The 27,351-nt window shown below is 35.9% G+C and overlaps 1 protein-coding gene across 9 annotated transcripts in view; it reads left to right on the top strand.

Annotated features, from left to right (window-relative positions):
* Positions 1–27,351, top strand: part of ANKS1B (ankyrin repeat and sterile alpha motif domain containing 1B) — a 406,799-nt gene that overhangs the window by 48,740 nt on the left and 330,708 nt on the right. For 8 of the 9 annotated variants that reach the window (XM_054280464.1, XM_054280403.1, XM_054280419.1 and 5 more), the window contains exons 3-6: positions 713–869; positions 9,904–10,200; positions 17,587–17,662; positions 19,786–19,887. In XM_054280464.1, the coding sequence (XP_054136439.1) occupies positions 713–869; positions 9,904–10,200; positions 17,587–17,662; positions 19,786–19,887 (632 nt within the window). Of the gene's footprint in view, positions 1–712; positions 870–9,903; positions 10,201–17,586; positions 17,663–19,785; positions 19,888–27,351 lie in introns of those variants that run through there. The other variant, XM_054280442.1, reaches the window with a different exon arrangement.

Genomic DNA, 27,351 nt, shown 5'->3' with positions numbered 1-27,351 from the left:
GAAACTGATTAAAAATCAGGGATGCAATATACCAATTTATGCTAATCTTTCACTTAATGTATGATAAGCCACGCCAAAAGGAATATAAAGAGAATTAAAATGGTAATAAGTCACTTTTCCCCTCACTGCTACAAGGCAGCTGAGTGTGGAAAATGAAAATAGCAGTTATTTCATAGAAGTTATACATAGAAGTTATATCTAGCTAGATCATCATTAAATTGTTTCGTAAATATCTTTGAGATAATACCTTAAAGAAGAGGAAAGGCTATTATTTAGCCTTACAGTAAGAAATGTGTCCATCAAACTATCCTCTTGTCATCCTGCCTCCAGAGCTCAGCTCAGCATTGTCTGCAAGAGTACTTCTCTGCCTTTAGTGCCTTGAGGACGTGCACATGTTCTGTACAGGAAAATTCTAAAAATAATTCTATGGCCAGGTGATCCTATTGAAAGAAACAGATTCAGAGAACTTATTATAATATTGTTGATGGTATTCATAAGTAAGAATCATTACAATTGATAATTTTTGTCAAGGTTTCACTATCTATTTAATGTTCAGGAATTGTCTTCACTTTTTGTAGTGGTTTTGCTTGAAATACAAGTTTGTTTTTTTTTCTATTTTCCAGGATAAAAATATTGGTCAAATGCATGTTCATGTAAAAACTTAATAAAGTTAGTTTTCTGTTGATTTTGTGATTTACCTCCTGTTTTCCAGGGATATAGTTCTCAAATTACTTCAGTATGAAGCATCAACTAATGTAGCAGATAATAAAGGTTACTTTCCTATTCACTTGGCTGCTTGGAGAGGAGATGTAGATATTGTGAAGATTCTCATCCATCATGGACCATCACACTCCAGAGTGAATGAACAGGTGAAGTGATAAAAAATATTTGTGTATCATCAGAAAAAAAATCCAGCACATATTCTATGGGTTTGACCAATTTATAGACAAGTTTAAAAAAGTCTGTTGTCCATTGTTTCAGTAATTTCTTCTCCAAGATTGATAAAATCTTCTATTATAAGCATACCAGATACCTTTCTTCTGAATAGGCACTGACTTAAAGGATATTAGATTTTAAAAGTATGCAAAAACTTTGTTTGCTTTGGAAAAATCACATGAAGACATACTCTAACTTTGCATCTTTTCTGTATGGTTGTAAATTTGCAGTTTTCTACTCTGAGATACTAAGTTCCTGAAAATCTTTGAGATAAAATTAATATCCTTGGTATCTTTTAAGAGTACTGTAAATAATCAGATATGCAGAGGTAAATATCAAACCAGATGGGCTGCATGGATGCACATGCAGCAGAAAGGATAGATAAAAAGAAAGACCAAGAGAAAATTGAGAGTATTACAGTGTGTAAGGGCAGTATAAGCATGTTGCATTCTGCTGTCAAACATATGGTACACCTGTTTTTATTCTGTGTATTCTTCCATGGTCCATTCATAGGATTAGTACTTAGAAAGAAGCTGATTAAAATTTTACACCATCTACGCTGGGCTGCTTAAGAGCTGGAAGTAGGCTGTGAAATGCAGACAGTAACCATTAAACAGTTGCATTTGCCAGGGTAGTGTGTTGGTTTGGAAAGACAAGTCTGCTAAGGAAGGCAGGAGCCTCCCCTGAAATGGAGAATGTAAACCCTCTCCACCCCTCTGAATTACTATAAATTTTAAATTAAGGGGCTCTCAGGCAAAAAATATGGGAGCAGGAAATAACAGTTCTTTAACAGGGAAAGGAAAAAAATGATAAAATAGACAATGCAGTACACTAAAACTGACAGAGTCAGAACTCAACCTGACACCCTGTTAGGGTATTGGTAGCAGTCCAATTGGAGATGTAGCTGCAGTCCTCCTGGAGTGTCAGGTGTGGTTCTGTTGGAGCAGGGGGTCCTGTAGAGAAGGATGTATTCTTCTTCTGAAGATCCAGTGGAAGAAGACAGCTGCTGTTCCTCTGGGGAATCCCATGGAGAAAGCCGTGCCAGTGTCTCAAAATCTTCTGGATTATATCTGGGTAGCAATGCTTGGCTCCCCCCTCTGGGTGGAGCATCTCACAATGGGATGTTATAGTTCTCATGAGTCATGCAGTGACATTCAGTAGTCTGTTATCAGCAATTTCCCCTCCTGAGGAAGGTGTGAATGTGGTCAGTCAGAGAGAGGGAAGGCAAACTGCTCACTTGACAAAGGTAATCTGCCATACAGATGGTAATGGAAAACAACGTGCATTGCAATCTTCAACAGGTAGTCAGAGACTTGGAATGTGAAGGTGGGAGTCAGCTCCTAATTTGGATCTAAGATATAATTGTCTGCATTGCCTGCATGGTCACCTTTTGGTTCCACAGAGGTCTGGGCTGTGTAATCGCAGGAGCCAACAGGGCTATTCAGATGACTAAAAGAGGGATTCAAGTGTCCAAACACAGAGATGGAGGATCTTCTGAGACCCTGCAGTAACTGAGACATCTGCATGGGCCTGAGAGTGTGACAAAGGGTGCTCAGAATTTTCAGGTCCTTGTGGAGAGAGTGGTAAAGTCTAGGTATGGTCCCACCTGGCACCCCACAACACTTGAAATGGCGAAGTGTAATCTTATGTATTAATTGTTCTTTCAGTGCCTACAGTAGTGTGGCCAGAAGGCAAACAGTGAGAAGATAAGAAATGGGAGACCTATGTTACAAACACTCCAAACACCATGCTTTGAGTAATCTATTTGATATCTGATGTTATACACATAGCCATTGGAATCCATACAATAACTAAGATATGAATATCAAGTATTAGTGCAGGAAATATAGGAAAGTAAAGTAATAAAATATGTCCATGTGGCAGTCTTCTGGGATATCCTGTAATACTCTGGCACATTCAAGAAAAAAACAATACTCAAAATTTGTCATTTTGTGATTTCAGTTTCAGATTAGCATAATTCTCCAACTTTCTCATTCTCATCAGTTGTTTTATGTAGGATGAAACCAGTTGAACTGTAGGATTAGCTTTTGTCAAGGAGAGGTATTTTCAGTTTTATTTATGCAACAAAACAAAAAGCAACTATTGAATCGTGTGTCACGCATTTGCTTGAAGACATTACGTATGTTCTACTGACAGAATACTGGAAACTGTGTAGGAGCTTCCAAGAGGCTGAGAGCCAAAAAGATATTTCGGTACGATCAGAAAGAGAAATGTAAATTCAAACCTACTTCTCCCCAATCCCACATATACCCTCAGACTTTAAGAATATTGTCAGACTTGATTAGGTGTGCTGTATCTGCTTTGATCACTGGAGCAAATAAGCAGGGATGCAGCTGATACTTCTAAACCCCGCTGACTCAAAAAAGGTCCTTCTGTTTATGTATTTAACCCAAAAACCTTACAATAGAAAATGTGTGAGCAATCCTCACAAGAAATGTTGCATCTTAAGTCTTGATCATATCAAACTTTGAAGTTAAACTCACATATACAGAGTTTTTCTGACCTTGTAAATGCCTTAATGTTCCGCTCTAGGCAATGGCCAAGTTTAGTGTGTGGACTACTTTGCTGGCACCTACTTCCCTCTGCTAATTAGCACTCTGTGCAGGAGAATATCCTCTGTATCCCAGAAAGAGGGAATGTGGTGTTGTTACAGAGCCACCTCCACCCATGTATCCTCAAATAACACCGGAGGCATCCTCACCCTAACACCTGTTGTGCTTTCCCATGAGCCTGTAGCATTCTGAGGCCTTTGCTTATTTGCAGATAGGCTCTGTAAGGCAGGTGTCTCCTAAATGCTCAATTAACTTCTCTCTCTGAAGCTGTGGCTTCTAAGAAATTCTGGACTACTTGTCTTTCCTTTTTCTTCTGAGAGCTGGAGATAAGGACAGCCATATTTCATAACAATTTTTGACCTCAGCAAATAGTGCACTCAAGTCAGACTATTTTTTCATCTGTTTTTGTTGGTAGTGGTGTTTTTTTTTTTTTCCAAGAATCACATTAAGATGTAATTGTTTGCATTTTAAGAAAATTTTGTTCATGATTTAAAAAATTATTGCAACTAATTTGTAACATGTTTTTTGTTCACATCTATCTGATTGAAATTCTATGTGAAAGAAATGCTTCTAAAAACTTATGGGAAAGCAGTTGGATGACTGAACAAAGAAATAAATGACAAGCTCATGATGCATAAATTTATATTAGATGAAATAATGAATTTTATTTGGTATATTGTAAATTGATGAAACTGTGTTCTACACTTCGAAAATGCAGTTAAGTAGCATCGTATGCAACCATATCCAGCATCTAAAGCTCTGAATGCCCCCTGCTGTTCCTATTACATAAAATTGGAACAAACAGTAAAGAGACAAACAACTGAATGACAATTATATTATGGGGGTAGTGGAATGTAGCCTGGCAGCTCTACACACAGAGAATGGTTAGAGCATAACAATTATGTATGAAGAATTCTATCACTGTTTCATGTAGGAGTCTTAGTTGACAGGCATGGTGTATGTTTTAAATCACAAAATATGGTGACATTGCAAAAATGTAGGGTTTAACTTCAATGAGGATTTAAAATTGCGTAAATTATAAACTGAATAAAAATAGTATGAGATTAAGTTTTTTTAATGGATAATAAAACAAAAATGTGTGCTGTTAACAGTCAAACTATTTATAATTTATTTCTGCAAAACAGATCTGGATAGCTAAAACATTTATTGTGGCAACTTTCATCATAAAATTGCATAATTGATAACGAATCCTAATTTATGAAAAAATGTGTAATAACAGCCACATACAGGTCAATATGCAGTGTTTGGTTTTTTCAGGAAAAAATGTGAGTAATATCAGGGATAAATATAAATCTATCCTATTAAATATATAAATGTCTTATTAAATATGAATAAAATATATTCCAATTATATATATACAGAGTATGAGTTGTGAAAAATTTACAGGAATAAAGGTGAACACTTGTGAAATTTTTATGGATTCAGTGTGCTGTAGAATTTGCTTCTGCATCAAATTGTAATTGCCACAAAACCCAAACACATCTCTTTAAAACTACTCAACAATTCTTCTGGAATATGGAGAGAGTCCAGGATGCATTCATATGATGTAAACACCTAAATTTTAACGTATTTGTGAAGTTCTCCAAATCATCCAAATGAAACACAGACTTCTCTCAGTGATACCTCATGGATTTCCAGAAGTTCAATTCAGTTCCAAAATAGCCTGCAAACCCAATACTTTTCAAGTTCTGCATTTGATTTTACCCCTCAATTAATCTGATACTAGTGTATGAGTTTCAGTGTTTCCCTTCCAGCTCTTACTAATTTTTTTAGAAGGAAAAAAGTGCACACACAATCTTTCTGATTTAAGCCAATTGCAACAATAAATTAGGAAAAAAATGTTTTTTAAAGTAGTCAACCATATTACATTACTTTTTTACAAAAGTAAAAGTGAATTTCAATGGCAAGTCAGTGGATTTGATTTTATTCACACTGAGTAACTTGCAGACAACCTTCCTTTATTTTTTCAGAATTATTAACTTCTTGGTGGAACTTCTCAGGAAACTAAGACCATCCTGAGGTCATTCCATTCTCTGTCTTGCATATATTCTTTCACTCCTTTTTTCTCTATTTATTTAGTTATGAAAGCCTTATTTTTGTATTTTTTTTTTCTTCTAGTTGACTACTTTTGCGTATATTCAGCATATAGATGGGTGTTTCCAGAATGTCCCACCAGAATCTCCCATTGTTCCCTCAACTTCTTTAATTTTAACTTAAATTCTCATTTCATTCTCAACTGAGAAAAAAGCAAAAAGCTTTTAATAACAAATGTTTTGTTCATTTAGTTTACTTTGGGATTACGTGACAAAAATGGCTCAGTGATTTAGGAAGTCTCCTTTTTCCACTCCTTTTTGATAAAAAAAAGGAGTTGAGCATCCTTTGGAAAGGTCTGTTAAATCAGTACTTGAGTTATTATTGCAGGTACAGTACTTGCATGGACTTTAGGAGATTTAAAACTTTCTTGGCAAAGAAAAAAAGGACTTCACAACTATACAATGAATGTCCTGATTTTACCCACAGTTTAATAGTGGCTTCACATGGGCCTCTATAATATTCATGATAGCCATTCATTCTCTTGATACTTCCTGTACTTCTTCACTATCAGACTGCCAAGCTACAATAACTGTCTCTGTAATGTATTTGCTAATCTGCTCTCTAATGAATAGACCTCAAGATATATTGTACATTTTTCAGTGGCACACCTCCTTAGCAGCCAAATGATGTAGCACAGCCTGCAGATTCTGATGAGGTGCAGGGCTCTGAAGGCAGAGTTGAGTTTGCAGCCACACCAGCCTGAGTTCTGGCTGTATGTGGAAGAGGAGAGATTCAGAGAAAGGCTACAAAAGGTCAGGATCTTCCCATGAAATAATAGTTGTAACAAATAATGAAGAAAATTTAAAAGAGGTTAAAAGCTGACTCATTAAATGCTTTGCTTATTTCTGAACAAGGTCCTTTGCACCATAAGAGTAACTACTTGACGAAAATATTATTTGTGAATGTTGAAGACTGTTTTTAAAATACTGTGTTTGCATAATATTGGTCTACTCTATTTACCTTACATTTTGTATGTCTTTACTTGGTTCTTATTTCTCAATCTTTCTTTTTCTAGAACCATTAAGGTGTAGAATCTATCTTGTAGTTGCTAACATATCATGAAGTATCCAAAATTGCTGCAAAGATTCTAGTCTTTTTCTTCAGCACTAGATGTATTATTTAGCCCTTGGATATCAAATTTGAGGCTGTAATTACAGAATGGTAATTTGCTTGCAGGTATTTTTTAGCAGATCACCTGCTCATTGCAATGACTGTTAACACAAACTTTCTGTGCTCCAGAAACAATTGTTTATGCTTAGAACTGAAAATACGGGCAAGAGCACTAAATTGTTGCCAATTTCTTGAAGAGTTTTTTCACATTTTTAAAATATTGCTTCGAAATAGTATGTGACTTTAGGGATGTGAAGGCAAACTACCTTAAAATCAATAGTCTCCTCTCCTTTTCTCTCCATTCTAAGCTGATTTATATAAGTAGTACTAAACAGTCAAAGTAGATAAATTTAGAGGGCAGTTAAGCAAGTCTTAATTTAATCTTTGAAGGTTAAAAATAATTTTGTCTTCTCTACCTGAATTGAAGCTGTTAATTTACGTTTTGGAGAAGGGGGAATGTTTTACTATCAAGCTTTAATTAGGTAGTACCTCTCAGCTCTGATGACACAGTATGTACAATGCTTGTTCTGAGGGCATATATGAAGGTAATTTAATTATCATGTTTGCCCAGGCTGCATTCTTTTGCTTTATTTCAGTTCTATGTAGCTCTTTCTAATTTTGTATCAGTTCAATTGGTCGTGAACTGAAATGTAGAATTTATTTGGCAAATAAAAACCATATAAAAGTGTTCAACAATATATATCTGAAAATATTAACATTTTGTTACTTTGCTTTTCTGCATCAGGCTGGTTTAAAATGTACCTTTTCTTTACAATATGCCTTTGCGTGAAAATTCATCTGGATATTCTTTATCCAGAGGGAGCAAATTCTGGTTTGCCACTCAGCAGCAGCGACTTGTACTGTTTGATATCTATGTGTCTTTATTTGTCTATCACATTTTGAGACAAGGGCCATAGCAAATTTAATTTTTCTTTCTTTGGAAATTTAATCAGAATACTCTTAAGCTACAATATTAGCATAGTTGGCACAAGATTTGAAATAGTTCAATAAGTACTTCCATAAGTTCTTCAAAAAACCCTCAGATGTAAGATGATTTTGGACAGATATTTAATTGTAAGCCTGTATTTTGTTATTTTCCTCCTAGAATGCCAATATAGTTAGTTGCATAGTTATTACACAACTTCTTTGTGTAGCTATGTCCATTGGACATATAAATACAGTAACTGTAGGCAAAAATTACCATGATTGTCCATTTTGTGTGCAACTATCTGATGTTCAAACTTAATTGTACAAAATCAGGCTGCAGTTGCCTGTTCATCTAGCTGTCTATGAAATGTTGAAAAATTTAAAAATTAATTTTAATAAACTGTGCTTTTGTGATTTGTGGGCATAAATTCATGGGCACAAATTGTACATAAAATTACTTTGCTGGGTCCTATTTGAAGATATATTAAGGTCACTAGAGGGCAAAAAGCTTGTTTCAGGTAGTTGGTAGAACATTGCAGCAGTGTAGTATTGTGACAGTATATATTTTAGTATGAATTTCTGGTCTGTGCAATAAAGAAAGCCCACATGGTGGACTGAATGATGCACAATGATTTAAATACTTACTAGACATCAAGCCATGTCTGCCAGTGGAAGCTTCTCCACCTGGAGCTTCTCTAGCCTCTGTGTTGCAGTTTAGCAGGAAACATACTCTAGTCTCAGATCTTGTGTAGTGTTGCAGACACCCATGAGTTTGACTGCAACATTGATTTATCTGAATGTATTGATCTGTCTCTTCTGTTTCCCAAGTTCATCTGAGTCCTCTTAGATTGCAAGAGATGAAAATGACAGTCATGTTTTAAAACCACAAACCCAAGAGTTGAGTTTTTGGTTACAGAATTAGAAACATCATTACCAAAAAAAATTCCTTTCTAGTTTTTACTGTGCAACATGAATATTCTTATCCTAGCTGGCTTTTGAGTAAGAGTCCAAAGCCTCATTTCTCTGAATCTCTGACTCTTCCTGTCTTTTAAAAGGCAATTGTTTTTTTCTCTTTTCAGTTCTCTGTCCCCTGAACTTTCTTCAGCTGTCTCCTTGAAAAATAGAACTGTGGATTCAGATTTGCCACTTTTTCTTCCTTTAGAATGATATCTCTACCTTTCTTTTGTATCTTTTCTGAATTTACATGAATCTTAATTTTTTTATGTAGCTTATTGATTTTGTTCTTTTACAATATTCCTAAACTGTCACAACATTTTATGAATAACTTATCAGAAGAGGCAGTCAATGTATATACTTCTAAAATTTATAGCATCTAGTGTATTTTAAAGCTTTGTAAATTCTGCATATGATGTATTAATAATATGAATGACATATAGAATTCAGAGAGCTCGATAAACTATTTCCTTTGTCTTTTCCTGAAGTTGTTTTTTTGGTGTTGCAAGTATACAGACAGAATTGGAAGGAAACAATTAAAAAATATAATGCTTATTCTCAATATTTATTATTAAGTTTATTGAATAATATTTCAGGAAACACTTGGAGGACATTGCTTTATAGAGCAAAAACCTGTTCACATGCATATTTGTGAGCATATGTGTACTCAAATGCCATAAAACACATAGATAACTCTCTCTGGAGTCCTGAGAAGACCAAGTGCTTAAGGGATTTGTAAATATTTGTATAGGTGCTCTTTTGTCTTCTTCAGAGTTTTAATTGTTGTCTGGGTTGTAACTTTTTATAGTGATGCATGAAACTAACCTTGTGCCTGATATATTTGCACTGCAGTTTTACTCCATAATTCCATTTCTCTAATAATAAACCGCTATGGTATAAAATGAGCAAAATCAAGAAGAGATTGTTCTCTGTCAGAGTATTTTTAAGAGAAGGACTCAATCATAATTTCAGGAACAGTTGAATCAAAGAAGGTTACAGATTTTGTCATATCATGAGCTACAAGGTTTTGCGGGGCATGTTGTTAAAATGGATTGGGAGCAGTGGAGACACATAAGAAGCTCATCTGCTTGAGAGCAGCAAGCTGAAGTATTAATGTGTTATTATTAAAATTTCAGTGGAGTAATTTTGAAGCATTTAACATATATTACCATACATTATATTACAAACTCTGCCTCTGTAGTGAGCTCACGGAAGCAATTTATAGAAGCTGAGCATTTCTGTTGTGGATTAAACATGAATATCTGAAGCTTTTGGATTTTTTTAACAGAACAATGAAAATGAAACAGCACTGCATTGTGCAGCTCAGTATGGTCATTCAGAAGTTGTTGCTGTTCTGCTGGAAGAGCTGACAGACCCCACAATAAGAAACAACAAACTGGAAACACCTCTGGATCTGGCAGCACTTTATGGACGTCTGCGCGTTGTGAAAATGATCATCAAAGCCTATCCAAACCTGATGAACTGTAATACAAGAAAACACACTCCTTTGCATCTTGCTGCTCGTAATGGCCACAAAGCTGTCGTGCAGGTGCTTCTGGAGGCTGGAATGGATGTCAGCTGCCAAGTTAGTGTGTAATTCCTCCCTCCCCTTCTTCACTCCCTTCCTTCCTCCCTCCCTCCCTTTCCTTCCTTTCCTTCCTTCCCCCTGCATTAGACTATGATTTAAATGAAATTACTTCTTAAATTTTTTTCTTTAAGATGTACTTGCATTTACTTTATTAGAAATGCTGCAAGGTGATATATAATACAACTTTATTTATTACAACTCAATGTGTTAAAAGGGATAACTCAAGAAAGATACATATCTTCAAAGCTGAGTGCATATTTTAATGTTGTCTTGAAACATGTAGATACACAAATCATATCAACTATTCATGTAGGTGCGTATAAATATATTTTGTACAAGAGTGGTTGCAAAAGGCTGTAAGCTGATTTTCTAGAGCTATGACCCTTGGTCACAGCAATCTAAAACAGTGTTTCATTGAGAGCTCATTTTCCTGTAATTATTCCATTCTAAACTCAAGTTACAAAGTAATAACAATTTTGATTTTTGCATTTCTAAACGCTTCTTGTATAAATATGTGAGAAAATTCTATAGCAAAACACTCTCCCAGCTACTGTCCCGACCTGTCAGCTCTTTGGTGCATCGAGTTTTATGCACAGTAAGTTATAAGGATGTTAAAGGGGTAACTTGAAATAAAATAGACATAGATGATAAGAGACACAATGTACAGCAGCAGTGAATTTTCTGTTCAGTTCTTTGTACTGGAAGGTGTCCAGGCCTTTTAACTACAGAAGACTGGATTCTGTTACGTGTTCTGAAATGTTGCCTCAATCTTATGATTTCTCTTCATTTGATTGATGGCACTGAGTTTGTTGTAGAGTGGATTTAATCTTCATAAATGGAGTAACTTCTTTGCTGTCTCTCTCTCACTGTATAAAATACGTTTTCATGTAAGGTTGTTTCAGGTTTATGTCTATTTTCAGATAAAGTAAGCAAGCAACCAAAATTAATTACATTTACTTTAGTGTCACATTCAGACATTCTCTACCACTTAGCAGTTGGTTAGAGCCTGTTGATAAAAACACCAAAGTTGTGGGTTCAATCTCTGTTTGGGCCATTCACTTGAGAGTTGGACTTGATGATCCTTCTGGGTCACTTCCAACTTAGAAGATTGTGTGAATCTGTGAACAAATCTTGCAAACTTTGTCTAAACTTTAATTAAAATTAATATCTATTTTAAGCTTTAATTAAGGTGCTCTTAATTAAACTCCTTTATTCACAAAATTCCCTTTTATGTGGAAAGATGGGACCTGGATTCCATGCACTTTTATTTCTGGATTCTTCCATCAGGGTCCTGGTTTTCAACTTTTGAGAAAAAGAATGTGAAGTGGGGAAGAAAAGATAGATTAAAAAAAAAAACCAACAAAACAAAGCAAATCAGAAAACATTAGTGTATTTTAAGATTAAAAGTGGATATTCTCAAGTGCCTTCCATCGCAAAATGTGGTAAAATTGTTTTACTACTTTTATTACTTCTCTCATATTTTGAGTTAATGTTGATACTTGTTTCAAACTATTTTAAAGTGAAACACTTCTGTATGATTTGTGAATTTGTCACTCATCAAGCTTTCAATTTGATTTGATTTTGATTTTCTTTACTTACAGAGACTTTTGCAAAGGTTAATATAAGCAGCTCATTTTTTCTATTACTACAGTTTCAGTAATTTAGGAAAGTTTAACACTACGGCAACATAGATCTTTCAAATGCATATTTCTGAATGTATAATTTCTCTTTTATCTCTAGCAAAAGAATGAAGAAAAATTTAGAAAGAAACTGGTGCCTGAATTGATATTTAAGAAATAGAATAATTGAAGGAAAATAGTCTCTGTCATGGCAACTTACAAACTGATGGTTACATGAGGGCAAAATATTACACAATGCTTTTATGAAATGTGTTCTTCCTCTTATGTAATCTAGATAATTTTAGCACTACTGTGAATTCTCCTAAGCCATTTTTATCTATAGTTATACTAAAAATTTTTCACTAGACTTTAAAAAATACAGTGCCTGGAATCTTTTAAGAAATGAAAGATTCTTTTAGTAATGGTGATCTCTTTGACATCTCCACTAAAATTATAGGGCTTACTGGTTTTTTTTTGTTTTTTTTTTTTTTTTAATTCTAATTGCTTTTAAGTGATTTATATTCTTTGATTTTTTTCTGTAGTTATTCAGAGGCAGAGATTTTTTTTTTTTCACTAGGTTATCTTGTTTCTTAGAGGTTTTGTCCCAGTTGCCATAAGGAAATATCATTTATTTATTTTCTTGCTGGTATACAGATTCTCTATCAATATGTTCCTTTTCATTCAGCAAATTAACATATTGGTAATTTGGCTTATTAACTTATTACTTCTATAGCCTCTGAAAAATTCTGTTGATGATTACTGGCAGCTTATTAAGGTGAGGAGAGCACAAAATATCAGCTTGTCACTTAAAACTATTTCGTTATTAATTAAATTGATCTGTTTCACTGTTTGGGAAAGAACAATTTACCAAGTAAAACCTTATGTGGTAAACAACAACTTTGCACACATTTAAACATGTTAAATAAATTCAGTTTATCACCATAAAGACCTCTCAGAATATTTAGAGATGATAATAGGAGTAGCCTGTCTTGTATCACTGTAGTTGTAAAGATGTATTTATTTAAATGGGAGGTTTACTTCAGCCATGTTATCTTTCTCTTTTTTACTCCTTGAGCACTTTTAATCACAGCAAAAACTTGGACTAATGAAAGAGAGCATTTATTTTTTTATTTAATTAATCACACATTTTATTAATTTCCCAGGTCTATCCACTGTCCTTCAATCTGGAATTATCTAGGAGTGGGCAATACAAATCTGCTTCATCTTTTTATGCTTTGGAGTTTTCATTTAAATTGAAACATATGAAAAATATACATGTTTTGGTTGAGTGAGAGACTTTGGGCCTTCAGTAAATTAACACACTGCACAGTTCAGTATGTTTCATGTAAACAGTAGTTTAATAATCATAAAGACCCTAAAATATTGGCCTCTTCTATTTATCCAACTTTCATCTATCCCTATTTGCCTTCCCTGTCTGTTCCAATAATGATGGCAATTTCCACTGCTTATCACTGGTACTTCTGCCAGAAGCTGTGCCCCCTCCTTTTTGCTCTCACTGTCTATGAAGGATATTCTGTGAATCAGTTTGCAAAGCTACCTTCTGTCCTTCAGATTCTGTCTGAAATCCATGTCAGAACTATAGCAAACTGCCTATGAATAAGGACTAGACAAGTGACCTAATTACAAGCTCTTGCATATTTACATGATTAAAGAAAATATGTAATTATTAAAACCCTTGATGCTTCTCTGTGAGCCTACAAATTGTACGCCAAGTTGACCTGGGTATTCTGGTGTGCCTATTGACAATGTCCTCCTGTCCTAGCTTGATCTACGTGTCCAGCTGACCTGTATTTAGTAGTAAGCAGGGGCAGGGACTGTTTTATTATGTTTAGCACAATTTGTGCTCTAGTTCTCTGTATTCCATATACAAAAAATTATGCCAGCATCAATATATTATCCATTGGAGCAAACTCAAGTAGGCTTTAGCTCACTTTGTTCATGAAAAATTGCCAGGAGTTTCTGTATTAAGTATCACTGGGAAAGACTTTCCAAACATAATGGTAGTGTTTACTTTGCCAGGAAAATATGATCCAAGGCAATGAAAGATTCAGGAAGTAAAGCAGTGAAAATTGTCTATAAATCTTAAGCTCACTTGCTGTAGTATAGACAAAAAGAAAAATTGGTGCACAAGCACACTGTTTTAAGTGAAAAAGAGCTACATAAAAGTTCTAGGACATCTTAAATAATGTATAGAAATTACTTGCAACTATATTTTTTAATCCGTGTGATTTATGTAAATGCTCTGATGCACAAGAATAAAACATTCTGAACTTACCTCTACCTTCAAGTAGTAAGCCGCATGTACATCTAAAAAGAGAGATGCATCTACTTAGCCAGTCTGAATTTCTCTTGGCCCTGTTCATCCTGAGGTTCAGCATTCCCTCTAAGTTAAAGCAGAGTTTTGTAACTGTCTGGTAACAAGGGCATTTCTGCCTTCTGGATAGTTTTTGGGTTGAGGGATCTGATTCACTTGTTAGTTATTCACCATTACCATGAAATCCTGCCTAGGGCTTTTAAGATTTGTGTCAGAATTCATCTCCATGACATCTTATGCCGGATTACATGCCTGCATCTTACAAGTGTGCTTTCAATCTCCATATTCTCAGATTGGTTTTAGTTCAGTTTCATGGTAGTATTTCCCCCCTTGTTCAGAAATCACCTTTCTAGTGTACAGATCCTTGCACTGTTTATGTGGTGTGCATTTTAAATTCCTCTTTTGAAGAAATTGTTAACAATATAGATCTCATTTCCGGGATATGACATTCATTACTATTGTCTGATAGCTCAGAGTTACAATGCACAGATTGCTCTAGAATTCAGGGCAGTGTGGAATGTCTATAAAGCATTTTAGGATCATGTTCTGATATGACAGGAAATATTATGGTAGAATAGACTAAGAAGCAAGAAAGTATATATGGAAAAAAATGGCACTTAAGTTTGGATTCCTCTTCCAACTCTATGAATTACATGTGTAAAGGTGGGTTAAGTTCCTGTACTTCCTTTATGCATAGCAGAACTATCTTCTGGTTCTTAGGTTGCCCCCAGATAATTTGTTTGCCTTACACATCTACAGGAAGTTCCTCTTTTCCTGTTAGTTTTAATTCAATTTCTTACAAGATGCTTTCATCAAGGAAAATATTGCTTACCTTTCCTCCAGTGGGGAATTTTGATGAACAGAAAGACTGCTGCCCATGCCAATTAGCATATCAGGATCCTTTTCACCCTTTAACTGGGTAATCAGAGGATAAATCCTATTCCTCGTCCTCAAAGCTGTCGATTTAGTATGCCAGAACATTGACCTTTCTCAGTCTTAGATCATGGTACAGTTGTCACTAATGTAGTCCATTTTTTCCATTAAACAAGGATCCTTATTAGTACAGATTGATAGCTATGATTTTAGTCAAGGTGCAACTAGTTTTCATCTTTGTGTTTCAATCTTTTAGAGATAAAATTTAGTGCCCTGACTTCCTCTAGCAATTGAACCTCTGTGGATTTTGTTTATGTGTACATCACTAATTCTTATCCTTGACAGAATCAGAGCTTGTTTGAGGTTGGAAGGGAACTCTGGAAGTCATCAGGTGCAACTCCCCCTTTGAAGCAGAATCCCATAGAATAGGTTGCCCTGGATCATGTCCAGACAAGCTTTGAACTGAATTATCTTCAAGAACTGAGACCCTACAACTTTGCTTGACAGCCTGTACCAGAGCTCAGTTCCCTGCAAAGAAAAAAAAACAACCAAATTCATATGTTCAAAGAGAACCTACTGTGTTTCAGTTTTCCCCCATTATTTCTTCTGTCACTGGACATGACCAAGCCTGGCTTAGACTCCTTTCCTCTTTGTACCCTCCCTTCAGATATTTGTACACATTGATGAGATCCACTGTAAGCCTTCATTTGTCTAGGCTCCACTGTCCCAGTTCTCTCTGCCTTTTTTCATAGAAGAGATGCTCCAGTTTCTTAACAATTTGTGTCTCTCTCTAGTAGCTCCATCTTGATCTTGTGCTGGGGGGCCCAGAACTGAACTGGTGTGGACCCCCAGTAGTGAGCAGAAGGGGAGCCACCTCCCTTGACCTGCTGTTAACGCTCCTCCTTGATGACAGAGAACTCTTTTAATTGTACCAGATCCACCTAATAGTCATGCCAGTAAGTGACCAATGCAAAGGAAATGCAATAGGACACCAAGAGGATAATAGGCTTTTTTCAGAATTGCTGATGTCAAGCCTCTTTCAGTAATCAGAACTTTAACTATCAGGGACTTTTCTGAGAACTTTTCTCATTCCCAGAAATGTCTGAGCTGCACATTAATCTCTGTGTGTACCTCTGTGGTTGCATTGTCGTTGCAGAGTTAGCCATTTTGAAGTTAATTGCACTATCTGGAACTATCCTGAAGATATTGTTTGAGTAAAGGATTCTGAAACCATCTCTAAGTAAATCTCCATATTTAATCTTCTTGTTCCAAATAAACCTGGGAATGTCCAACTGGATTGCTTCTGAAAATGGAAATATTAGCAGTTGTTTTGAGATATGTGTTTCGTATTTATATTCTCTTGCTGACTTCCTTCTCCTCTCTTTTATACTATTAGTGTAAATGGTGTGCAGGATGTGGATGACATTGGGCATGCTCTACTTTTTACCTCCATGTACCAAGCAGTAGTAGGACATACGTACACTTACAGTGTACTCACATCCTATCTCAGGATCTCTGATTACTTCTAAATATTCTGTCATTGCATTGCTGTAACTCTGATGCGTTCTGACACAACTAATTAATAATGAATTTCTATTTTATTTCAGAATTGGGTTTTATATGTGTGTATCTTTAAGGTTTTTCTACCATAGTAAGTATGACTGGATAAAGTACAGAAAAAACCAAATTTAAGCAGCAGGATCTTTAATGTTTGCCTCAGATAAATTTCAAAATCTAATTTACCATAAAAAAAAAAAAGAGGTAAGTCAGATACTTGGTGAGATCTAGTAGTGCTCTAGCTAATGCTATTGGATGGAAAGTGATTCTGTTCAGATTTTCTAGTAACAACAGTATAAAATTCTAAGAAAAGTAGCTTGTTAAGAGAGTGTGTTTTTCAGTACTATAAATTTTATTTGAGCACAACTCTGCTTACAAAGAATTTTGTGTCAAACAAATCTGCAAAATCAAGTTCACAGACAGCTAAGTTAGAATTCAAATGACATGAGCATAGGCATCTAAAGCTGTTGGGGGTGCCTTAGGGTATCCAAGGCATCTTTATGGGGCAGATGTGAGACAGATCAAATGTGAACATCAGCTGGACCAGCAGCTGGACCCCAGGATGTCCTAGGGCATCTCTCACATATAACTGAATTGACCTTCTAGGGTGTGATCCAGTTTCACACAAAAAAATATAATTGTAGATGTCCACATGTAAACTGTCTGACTGCTGAAGAGCTGTGTTCCTCTGATGGTGCTGACTAGAATTTCACTACCTGTAAGGGGAGTTTAGAAATTTTTCACAAACTCAGGCTTGTTAATAGGGAGCTGTATTCCAGTCCTACTATGTTTTCTTATATCGTTATTAATTTTACAGTAGAACTGACAGCACTTTTGGTTTTGTCTTGAACAATAATAAAAAAATCTTGTGTTCTAGTATTTATTCTTGCCTATTCCATGGTTTTTTATGTGTAAGTAAAATAGAAGGGCAAAAATATTTTTTTCATAATTTGCAGAAAAATTAATTGGTATTTAAATGTCATAATATTTCTTTTCTAGACAGAAAAAGGGAGTGCCCTACATGAAGCAGCCCTATTTGGAAAGGTGGAGGTAGTACGCATTTTGCTTGAAACAGGTAAATCTGATTTACAGGAAACACTGAACAAATGCCCTTAATTTTCCTAATTTGGTATGTCCTTAAGTTTTGGTTATACAAATTACGGTTATCTTTATCAGCCTTTGCAAATCTAATCACATGTACTTCTCCTTAAAACAGTGTTCTTTTAGAATAAGAAATTGCTATACACAGAGAACAAAGGTGATGTTCAGACTCAGAAATTCCATATATGACTCAGTGTATGTCACTGTATTCTGAGAATAAATGTATTATGAGAACAAAATGGCTACATAAAATTTTTTTATTCAGTCTGAAAGGCAGCCAAGAATATTCTTTGATGTAGAGACCAGAAGATTCATGTTCACATTTATTTCCTTCAGTTAGCTATTCCTAGCATACACACCATTCTGCTTGCTTCTTCATTTCCTGGATAAACGGAGTGCCTGCAAAGAAAGGGGAAGACACTGTATCTTTGAGAATTGCATTTGTCCTGAAAGAAAAGAAGAACAGGGATATCAAGTCCAAACATAATACTACATAATAAGTTTCAGAATTGTTGTAGGTAAATTACTTATCTAGACAACTGTCTTCTCAGGTAAATGGTAAGACCAATGAGAATGAAAATTCTTAGAAATAATTTCTTACAGATCCATGAACTTCCTTTACACTGAGGGATCTCATTGGTTTTTATTATCAGTTCTTGTGGTATTACATATATATTGCAAAAGAAAGTATATCCTACTTGCAGCTCTTCATCTGAATCTCAATGAGTGTATCCCTGACCTCAAACCTGTTTTCAGAAAAAAAATGGTCCTTCTGAGTTACTTCTCTGTTTGGATGAAAAAGAAGGCAGCTGAAAGGGATCTTTACCTGCCCTTGAAAAGGCCTTTTTATTTCCTAAAAAAGGAAGGACTGGAGAACATCACACAAGCATAGGAAGCCCTTTAGACCACTGAAAAAGCCCACCTTTTTCAGATTAATACGTGTTGCAGCCTCTACCAGCATAAAGTTGTCAAGACAGTGGAGTAGAATCTTCACTGTGAACCTTCAACCCCAAATGCTCTGCACTTCTGCAACGCTCCCCACCTTCTGCCTTTTGTACCTAACAATCCCTTCTTTTCTAGTTCTACTTAAAAAAGAGTCAGAAGATGTTATAAGTAGCTGCTACATAGGAAAGATGTGAGTTGGTATGTCTGGCCTCTGAAAGTCAACTGCCACTGCTAAATAGCCCAGTAATATTTTGGTTTTGTTTTCAGTGAAAAAATTTTGTGTTTCTCACAAAGCAAATTAGGAAAATGTCCATTGGGTTAGGAAACTGCAGCCTTTTCTGGGTGCTTTCAGAATGTCCTTTTAAATCCTGCTTCCTCTGTTTTTTCTCTGGTGTCCTGAGAAGAATTTCACTTTTTTTGCTAGGACATTTAATATTTTTACTTTTTATGAAAGCATATCTAAACTGAAAAACAACTTAAGCATTCCTACCATAAGGCAAAATTTCCAAGGAAGCTCCTACAAGGCAAAGGTAGAGTCATGCTGTACCCTGTACAACAGGTCCTGATCCAGGGCAGGCCTCAAACTTAATTCACAGTTTTAAGCCCAACCTGAGGAAATCCTGTGGCTGTTCATAGTGCCTGTATTCTACACATGGATATTTCAGTCTATTCATGGCATGATTTTTGAACATGTTGCCATGAAGTACAACTTTATTAACATATAGATAAAAAACTTTTTCAGTCTTGCTCCCAAAACACATACTGGTACTCTGGACCATTAAGTTCCACCAGAAAGTTCCCAATGAATTAAAGTAGTATGGAGAGAAATGTAGGAAAAACAATCAGAGAATTTATTGATTTTACAAAATATCCTTTTCAGCATGGTCATTCTTTAGGAGCAATCTGTTAAAATAATCCCAAGTTTGGTTACTTTATATCCCCATGATATACAGAAACCTAAAAACCATCCATGTCAGCAGGTGAATTTTAGGCTGCTTGAGCTTTAAACAGAAATGTATCCTCTACTTCAGCTGTAATGCAGTTGTAAAACCATTTGCTTTCAATTTGTCAGAAACTCAGTCTGATATAACACATTTATAATCCAAAGCATTTAGGGTTAAATATTCCACCACAGATCCATTTCTTTTTCAGGAATTGATACCAACATAAAGGACAGTTTGGGTAGAACGGTTTTGGATATACTTAAAGAGCATCCATCTCAGCAGTCTCTCCAGATTGCAGCTCTACTTCAAGGTAAGGCATATTCAATTACACATTTGTTAGATACAATAGAGAAATATTATTGTGTATTGTGATTTCTAATCTTTAAATGTTTCATTACACAAAGGAGCAGCCTTTTGATTTAAAAAGACTAGTTGAACAAAAATAAGTTGTCCAATATCTGAATTTCAGAGTAAACCCTTTCTTTTTTGCAGGCCACTGACATTACCCTGGTGTGTCACTTATACTTAGTCTTTTAACATTCTTCATTACACCATAACGTATTGTAATATTTCAGTAGTAGTTCCATTAAATTGTAAATGATAACCTACAATTGAAATGCTTGATTTGTAGCAACTAAATGACTGAAAGATGATGGCAATTTTTCAAACCATTTCATTATATTTTTTCATTTTCCTTAAATGAGAAAAAAATATAAACCAGGCAGTATTTCTTGTTATTGTAGGAGGAATAAGTTTTCCGTACATGCATTTGTTCTCATTCCCCATTGTACGTTCATGGTGTAAGGTTGATGGAAGTTCATTGTTTACTTCAGTCTTCTACTCTAGAAGATGGCTGTAAAGTGATGAAACATGAACTGCAACATAATTGTGTTAAATGTCATTTCTATGGAATTCTATGGAATTTGTTCCCTGTTTTTTCAGCTTAGCCTTTCATTAAGTGCATTTGACAGAGGGGGTCCCTGCAGGTATCAGTGCTGCATCTTCATTTGTATTCATTATTCCCACCATTAAATAAGCCATTTTAATCAGTTCAGTGGTGGTTCTACACATGACAGGCTCTCCCTCGTAACTGTATTTTCTAAGAACCTTTCTTAGAGAAAATGAGGTCATGTAGCCATACTGTGCCATTTCTTTTCTGAATTTCTTCCAAACTACATCAAAGAATTGACTAGGTACCATAAAGTTTTCTAGTAAGATGATGGACTGAAGATACAAAGATCCTATAAGTATAATGAAAATTTTGCAGGTTCTAGGAGAGGTATTCCTGTAAGGAGCAGATTCATGTTAGACCTGAACCAGTTAACAGATTGAAGTCTCCCTCTCTCCCTTCTTCCTATTTTCTTTTGCGTTTTCCCTCACTTTCCCCCTTCCTCCTCCTCTACTTCCACCTACACATTTCCCTTACATATTCCCCATTTACATGAGATTTCAAAGTGACTTGATTCAGTTCACAAACTGGTAGAATACAAAATATATATTTATGATATATATAAAATAATGAAAAATAATATCAAAAATGTAGAGCTATACCTTCTATAGTTTTAATTAGCTTGCCTCCTGTGTGATTCAGGTCTCCGAGTTACCTCTGTCCCAGGTAATTGACAGTAATATGCATCGAAAAGTGGGAAGGAAGAGAGGTGTGGGGGACACAGGGCTTCCCCTGTCAGCAGAAGGGAGTTTCTAATTTGAGTCAGACTCAAACTTCAGCCTTTAAGTCCTCACAGAGCTGCAGCATGAACACAGTACCATGTAGAGGAAAAGAGGGTTAACGTCATCCTGGAACTTGTTCGGTGGCAGGAAAACGGTCAGTCAGAGCTCCCACTTTCTTAGACATCCAAATCAATCATCCTTCAGGTACTGATTTAAGATGCATCATAAAATCCCATCACCAACTAAGCTAATTTTAATTTTACTGCTTCTTTTTTGTTCCATTTTATCCTTATTGTAAAAACCTTGCAGTCTCTAACCCCACTGATGAACATTTTTTTTGCTCTGTGAGTAAAAAGCCCCACACTCCCTCTCATGGGTTTCTCATATTGATGGATCAGTAGCTGCCCTCAGTCTTTACCACACACACACAGAAAAAGAAATCTATTAATTTCAATCAATTTTTTTGCTTTGCCATGCAGTCTTTTTCAAAAGTGTGCCTTGAAGTATAAAAATGACTGCTTAGTAGTTTCAGCTCTTATTAGTGTGATGAAACTGTCTTGTAATGAGCAGCTGTTTATTTTTGCTCTCTGCCTATAATCAGAAGTGATGTGCAAGAATGAAAAATAGTTACAAAGATGCCATTCTGACTCCTAAGACAACCTGAGGAGCTCCTTCAGAACTCACATATATTCTTTTGGGGAACTTACATATATTCTTTTTCATCAGTAAAATGTTGACTGAATCCTTATCCATCAAAGCATGAGCTGAAGTTGAAAAAATCAGAGTTCAGTACTAGCACTACTGATGATGCAGTTGACCTACCCTCCTCTAAAATGTGAAGAATAAATAGAATAAATACCTATTGTAGCTGAAAAATCAGTGAAGCACTAGAATTTTTGGAATCCTGAATGTACTATAATTGAGTTTAACTTCAGTGCATAATGAATTCCATTGCTAAGAAAGGGCAATTACTGAGAGAGATTTCATGGCTTCCAAATGCATTCCTGTTAAGGCTGCTGTCTTTGGATGGTTGTCTAGAGCAGCTTACATGGCTCTTTTATGTAGACATATAGGAAATAGAAATTAAATTAATGATGTCAGACAATTACTGGCCAAATTTTTTAAGTTTCTTGCTAATGTTGTGCTTTATGCAGACCAAGTGGGATTGATTTGTTCTTTCACCTTGTTGCAAGGATAGACTAAGATGTTATCACCAAGTATTGTCATTAGTTTTTTCTGGTTCCCACTTGCACTGTTCTGAGTGTCACTTTACAGTTTATAGTATTAACATAGCATAGTATTTGTCCCTGCCATAAAACATTAGCTTTCAAACTATAAAACCAAGGCTAAAGGATGCATATGAACAGGCTGGCAGAAGTGGGCAAGGAAATTATGTGACTTGTATTACTGGTGGGCCTGTTATGCAGAGGAATAACAGAGTTGGAAGAAATGTTTAGAAAGAAAATCAGTTGGCTTTGGGGTTATTTATAAGAAACTCCTTGAAGGACATGAAATTTCTGTGTTTGGAAGCAGTTAATGGAGGTAGTAACACTAAATCCCATGAGCTGATACTAGAGCCGGTAGGGCTGGTAGCCACCTGTGAATAAATGCCCTCCCAGAATTTAAGAATTGTGGATAGAAATTGTTCTCCCTCTTTTAAAGAGTATTTAGACAACTACTTTTTACAGTTTGTAGGTTTAAAGAAGCAAGACCTTTTGCTTGTGAGGTTTTAGAAGTGATCCTAGCATTCTTGTGATCTTTATTTTACACCTTTTCTCACTATCCTGAGAAAAGAGCAATGGAAGTTTCTGCAAAAGTTTTTTTATGTGTGTGTGTGTTTGCAAAGTCTGCCACCTTTTTTGAGGTGTTGGCACATTATCTGGTAGAAGGAAAATAAATTAAAAGATTAATGAGCAGCAGGAAAAAGGCTGAGTCAACTATAGAAGACCTAATTTTTAATGTCCTGTTAATTATATTTTGAATTAATAGAAATGGCAGTTCAGGTTTTACTTCTGTGTTTTTTGTATATGTCACATCATTTTCTGTGTCTTCATCAAATCTGAGTAGCATTGAACTCAAAATACTTATTAGGGTTTAGATTCTTAATGTAGTAAGGAATAAATAGATATATAAGTACTATGTACTGGAAGAGCAGAGAACTAGGATACTGTGCCAAGCAAGGCCAAGCTACTGGATGCATTTCATGGGTGCAGTGAAACAACAGCACTCAGTGCTGGAGCAGTTAACAGTTCTGGCACTTAGGGCTTTTATAATTAGGCATTGGAGATAAAAGGGATGTTGCCAAGGCTAGTAGGCCTAAAATTAAACCAACCAGCTGTGTTTTAGTTTCAGCACATGTGAACGTGACGCAGGTGCAAGCTGCACCGTCTTTCAACTCTTTCTGCACAGCCCACTATGTTGTCTATTAGAATCTTGCTCTTTTACTATTTCTGGAAGCAGAATTCTCATTATTATGAAACAAAGAAGATAGTAGATAAACAGATGAAAAATGGCATGAGCCCCAGTAAACGCTGCTGCACAGACAGTTTGGAGGGAGATGCAATGGAAAATGCATTCCTCTATTCTGCTGAAGCTGCTTAGGAACCTAACATTGTACCTGTTACCAAATTACTCATAAATGGGAAATACATAAGCAGCTGCAGAACCAGAACTCCTTTCTATTCTTCTCTGCTTAAATAGCTTTGGTGACATTAGCACTGGCTTCTTTTTTTTTTTTTTTTTTTTTTTTTTTTGGGTTTTTTTTTAATGTATTCTCACTCTCACCTCTTTCTGTGGACAAGTAGATCTTCCATTCTGTTGAGTGCAGGAGGCCAGCCTCAGTCAAGGCTGGAAGAATGGAATAGATTTTTAATCACGAATTTAATTAAAGCTGCATGGAATGAAAATAATTGAGATCTCAATTCCTCTTCATTGTTTTGGTTTTGTTTTTATCTTCTGTTTTGTTTATGGGTTCATTTTGTTTTGTTTTTCTGGGGCCTTTTCAACTTTTGTAAGCTCTTGTGCAAAGGCTGTGGAGCACTGACTGCTTTCATGAATTAATTTAACTACTGTTGTTGACTGAAAGTTTAGATGCAACCTTACCTATCTCACAGTCATAGGAGTACTTCAGTGCCTGTTCCTGTTATCTTCCCTGAACACATGCACAAAAACATCTATTGATTTCAGCTTTCTCTGGGATTCAGTTTAACTTGAATCATTTAGTAATTGTCCTCTGAAATTTAGGAGACTGAGGTGAATCAGCCTCCATCTCAGCTTGTCTGTCACCTTAGCACACCTGACCATGGTAGTTCCCAGTCAGGTTCCTGCTACTGCAGCTGCTTTAAAGAGAAAGGAATTGGGTCACAAAGCCTCGGAGGGTTCCTTCCCATGGGGGCAAGTGAACTGTTTTGGGAGGAGCTTTTTGAGAGTTTCCTGGCTGGGCCAGCACTCAATAGAGCTGCAGAATCCCCTGACAGGTTCTGGAAAATCTTAGAGAGGGCAGAGGGTTTTTTTGAAGATTGCTGCCCTTCAGGAAGGTGTGAAGGGAGGTGTAAGCACCCCTCTGCAAGGATATTGGCTATGGAGGGGATTGGTTTCTGTAAGTTTCATTTCTCTGCTCTAGTTACTTGGAGAGTCTTCTGCTTAAAAAGGTGAGTGTTCATATTTATATTCTGGTCAAATTTGGCCTTTTTGATTTTTTAGCGGTTTTAAAGAGCGTTTTGGTCTTCCTAGGGAAAAATTGTTCTAGAAAGAATTCTATATGAATCTACCACATGGCATGGCTGAAGTAGGGTATATAAAAAAAAGAAACCAGCTTATACTTAATTTAAAAGAAAATAAGGATTAAAATTGGTTTTTATTTATCATTAAAATAAGAATTTTTCTGAGGTGAATATAACCATTACTATAAGAGCCAAGGTTTGTAACAAAGCAAAACTCCTAACCCTACCACCTCAGTGAGAAATTAGGATCTAAGAGGAGCTGAAGTTTAAGCAAGTTGTGCTTTTATATTCCTTGGAAGTTCAGGAGCAGCTCTAGCTGAGCTGGGCCATGTTCTCTTCATGCTTGAGAGGCAGCTGTGTTTCTCTGCTTATATGTTCAGTCTTTTCCATCTCTTTGGCTTTGGCCTAACTGATATTACAGAAACTAAGAAAGCTGGAGTTCCAACTGTTTGAACTTCCCAGAGCTTGTTCCCTGCTTGAGTTATATTCCCCACTCTTCTTATTTCCACTGCTCATACCACTTGTATGGTATTACTTTTTGTGCACAGCACCCAATTGAGGTTGAGTGGGGCTTTGACAAAATCTGGTAACCACAGAAAACTGTCCTACTAAACTGATCAAGTTTTTTTAACTCTTGGTATTAAGAGCTGCAGTAGTCCTCACTTTACACTGAGCTGTAAGGTGAAGAGGTTAAATGGTCCATTCTTCCCATTATGAATTTGACAGGTTGTGTCCTAAACAGCCTTTACTGTCCCCTATGGTAGGAATGATGAGTTTTCCTCTAAAATTGTGTGAAACCACAGATGGGGACACTGTTCTGGTCATGAAGTGGTATAAGTCACTAAGCTTAGCTTTGTTCCGAATTCTCTTTTGGCTTTGAGAAAAATGATCCACCCTGATCAGTCTCTCAAGCACCCAGCAGTGAGGATTTGAAGATGGATTCCTAGCCAGCTGCAGGTGATTAGAATGCAGCTGCTGGTAAAAGTATCCGGTGCTTTTGTGTGTTTTTTCTTTGGCTCTTGATACAGATCACCTGTTCTGTGTCTCTTTCTCTGATAGTATTATGGGTAAGTGTATATTTACCTAGACTATAAGCCTCTATAAGCTGAGGCCCTGTCTTTATCTTGTATGTATCTGGTAGAATTTTCAATAGTATAAACCAAGTTAGGAGTAGTAGTCCCACAAAAGCCCAAAGTCTCAAGGGTTGTGCCCTAAAACATTGGTATGCAGCCAGCCTATTGTAAGCTTTTTGTGCCATAGCTTGTGACAGCCAGCTGTAAAGATTTCCTGGAAGGAGCTCTGTGGTTTTTAAAGTAAGTATTTAAGACTTATGTTGAACTTGGGATTTCCTCTTCAGGACTAGCCTCCAGGAGGTAAGTGCATTGGTCTGGAAGTGGGGACTGACAAAGAGCAAAAATAGAGAATTACTTTAAAACCACAGACTTGTATGATTATGTGAGAACAAGGTTAGAGTTCTTCACAATATCTCCTTTATTTCCTCTGCTAATTATAGCTGTAATAATCTAATAATTGTAACGCTCGCCTGATATAATTATGTTTCCTTTTGGACAGTTGCATAATTACCAAGCAAGCATTTTTCATTCATGAATTTTCTTTTTCTTTCAGTTTTCTTTGGGTATGGATTTCTTTTTATCTTATCCCCATCTTGCACATTAACTTGACAAATACTGTCTCTGACAGAGCTGGAAAACATTCCAGAGCATTTTGTCATGGTGTTAGTTTTCTCATAGACTCCTACAGTTTGTATTTGCTTTCAGACCCACACAAACACAAAATTTTCATATGATGAAATTTATGACAGCTAATGCCAGGGACCACTGCCAGTCATTAAACTTCATATATGGCACTTTCAAATCATACCATTTAAAAAAAAATACCCCAACAATCTGCAAGGCATTTTGAAACTGCTTGCTGTTCAATGCCATTTCCAATTTCAATTTCTCAGATGTCTATTTTATCACAGATTGTATTTGGGTTTTGGGATTTGTTATTTAATCATGAGTAACAGCAAGCTTAACAAGTGCATTTATAGACTGTAGAAATTAAATCAGGGAGATTTCACTTCCGAGAAACTCCTTAGTCCTTCAGTGTGATATTGATGAAAGACGTTATTGTACTTTGGTGCTCTGTGTGTTGCAACATATGCTATTATTGTTATCACAATGAAATTATTTAAACAATTTAATATACTCAAGAAAATGCAGATGCAGAATAACTCCCCAAATTGAGAACCAGTTACTCTGCTGGAAAAAAAAAAGTGCCACTATTGCAGAAATTAACTTCTTATTTAGTATTGCACTGCAATTCATTAATGTTTTGGTCTTTCATTGAGGTAGCTTGTGGAGAAAAGCACATGAAAA

Source organism: Melozone crissalis, unplaced genomic scaffold, assembly GCF_028551555.1.
Source record: "Melozone crissalis strain CALT ecotype California unplaced genomic scaffold, PUWL_Pcris_2 ptg000004l_1, whole genome shotgun sequence".
NCBI classification, from domain to species: domain Eukaryota; kingdom Metazoa; phylum Chordata; class Aves; order Passeriformes; family Passerellidae; genus Melozone; species Melozone crissalis.
The sequence above is the reverse complement of the archived record's forward strand: the minus strand, read 5'-3'. Positions and strand labels throughout refer to the sequence as shown.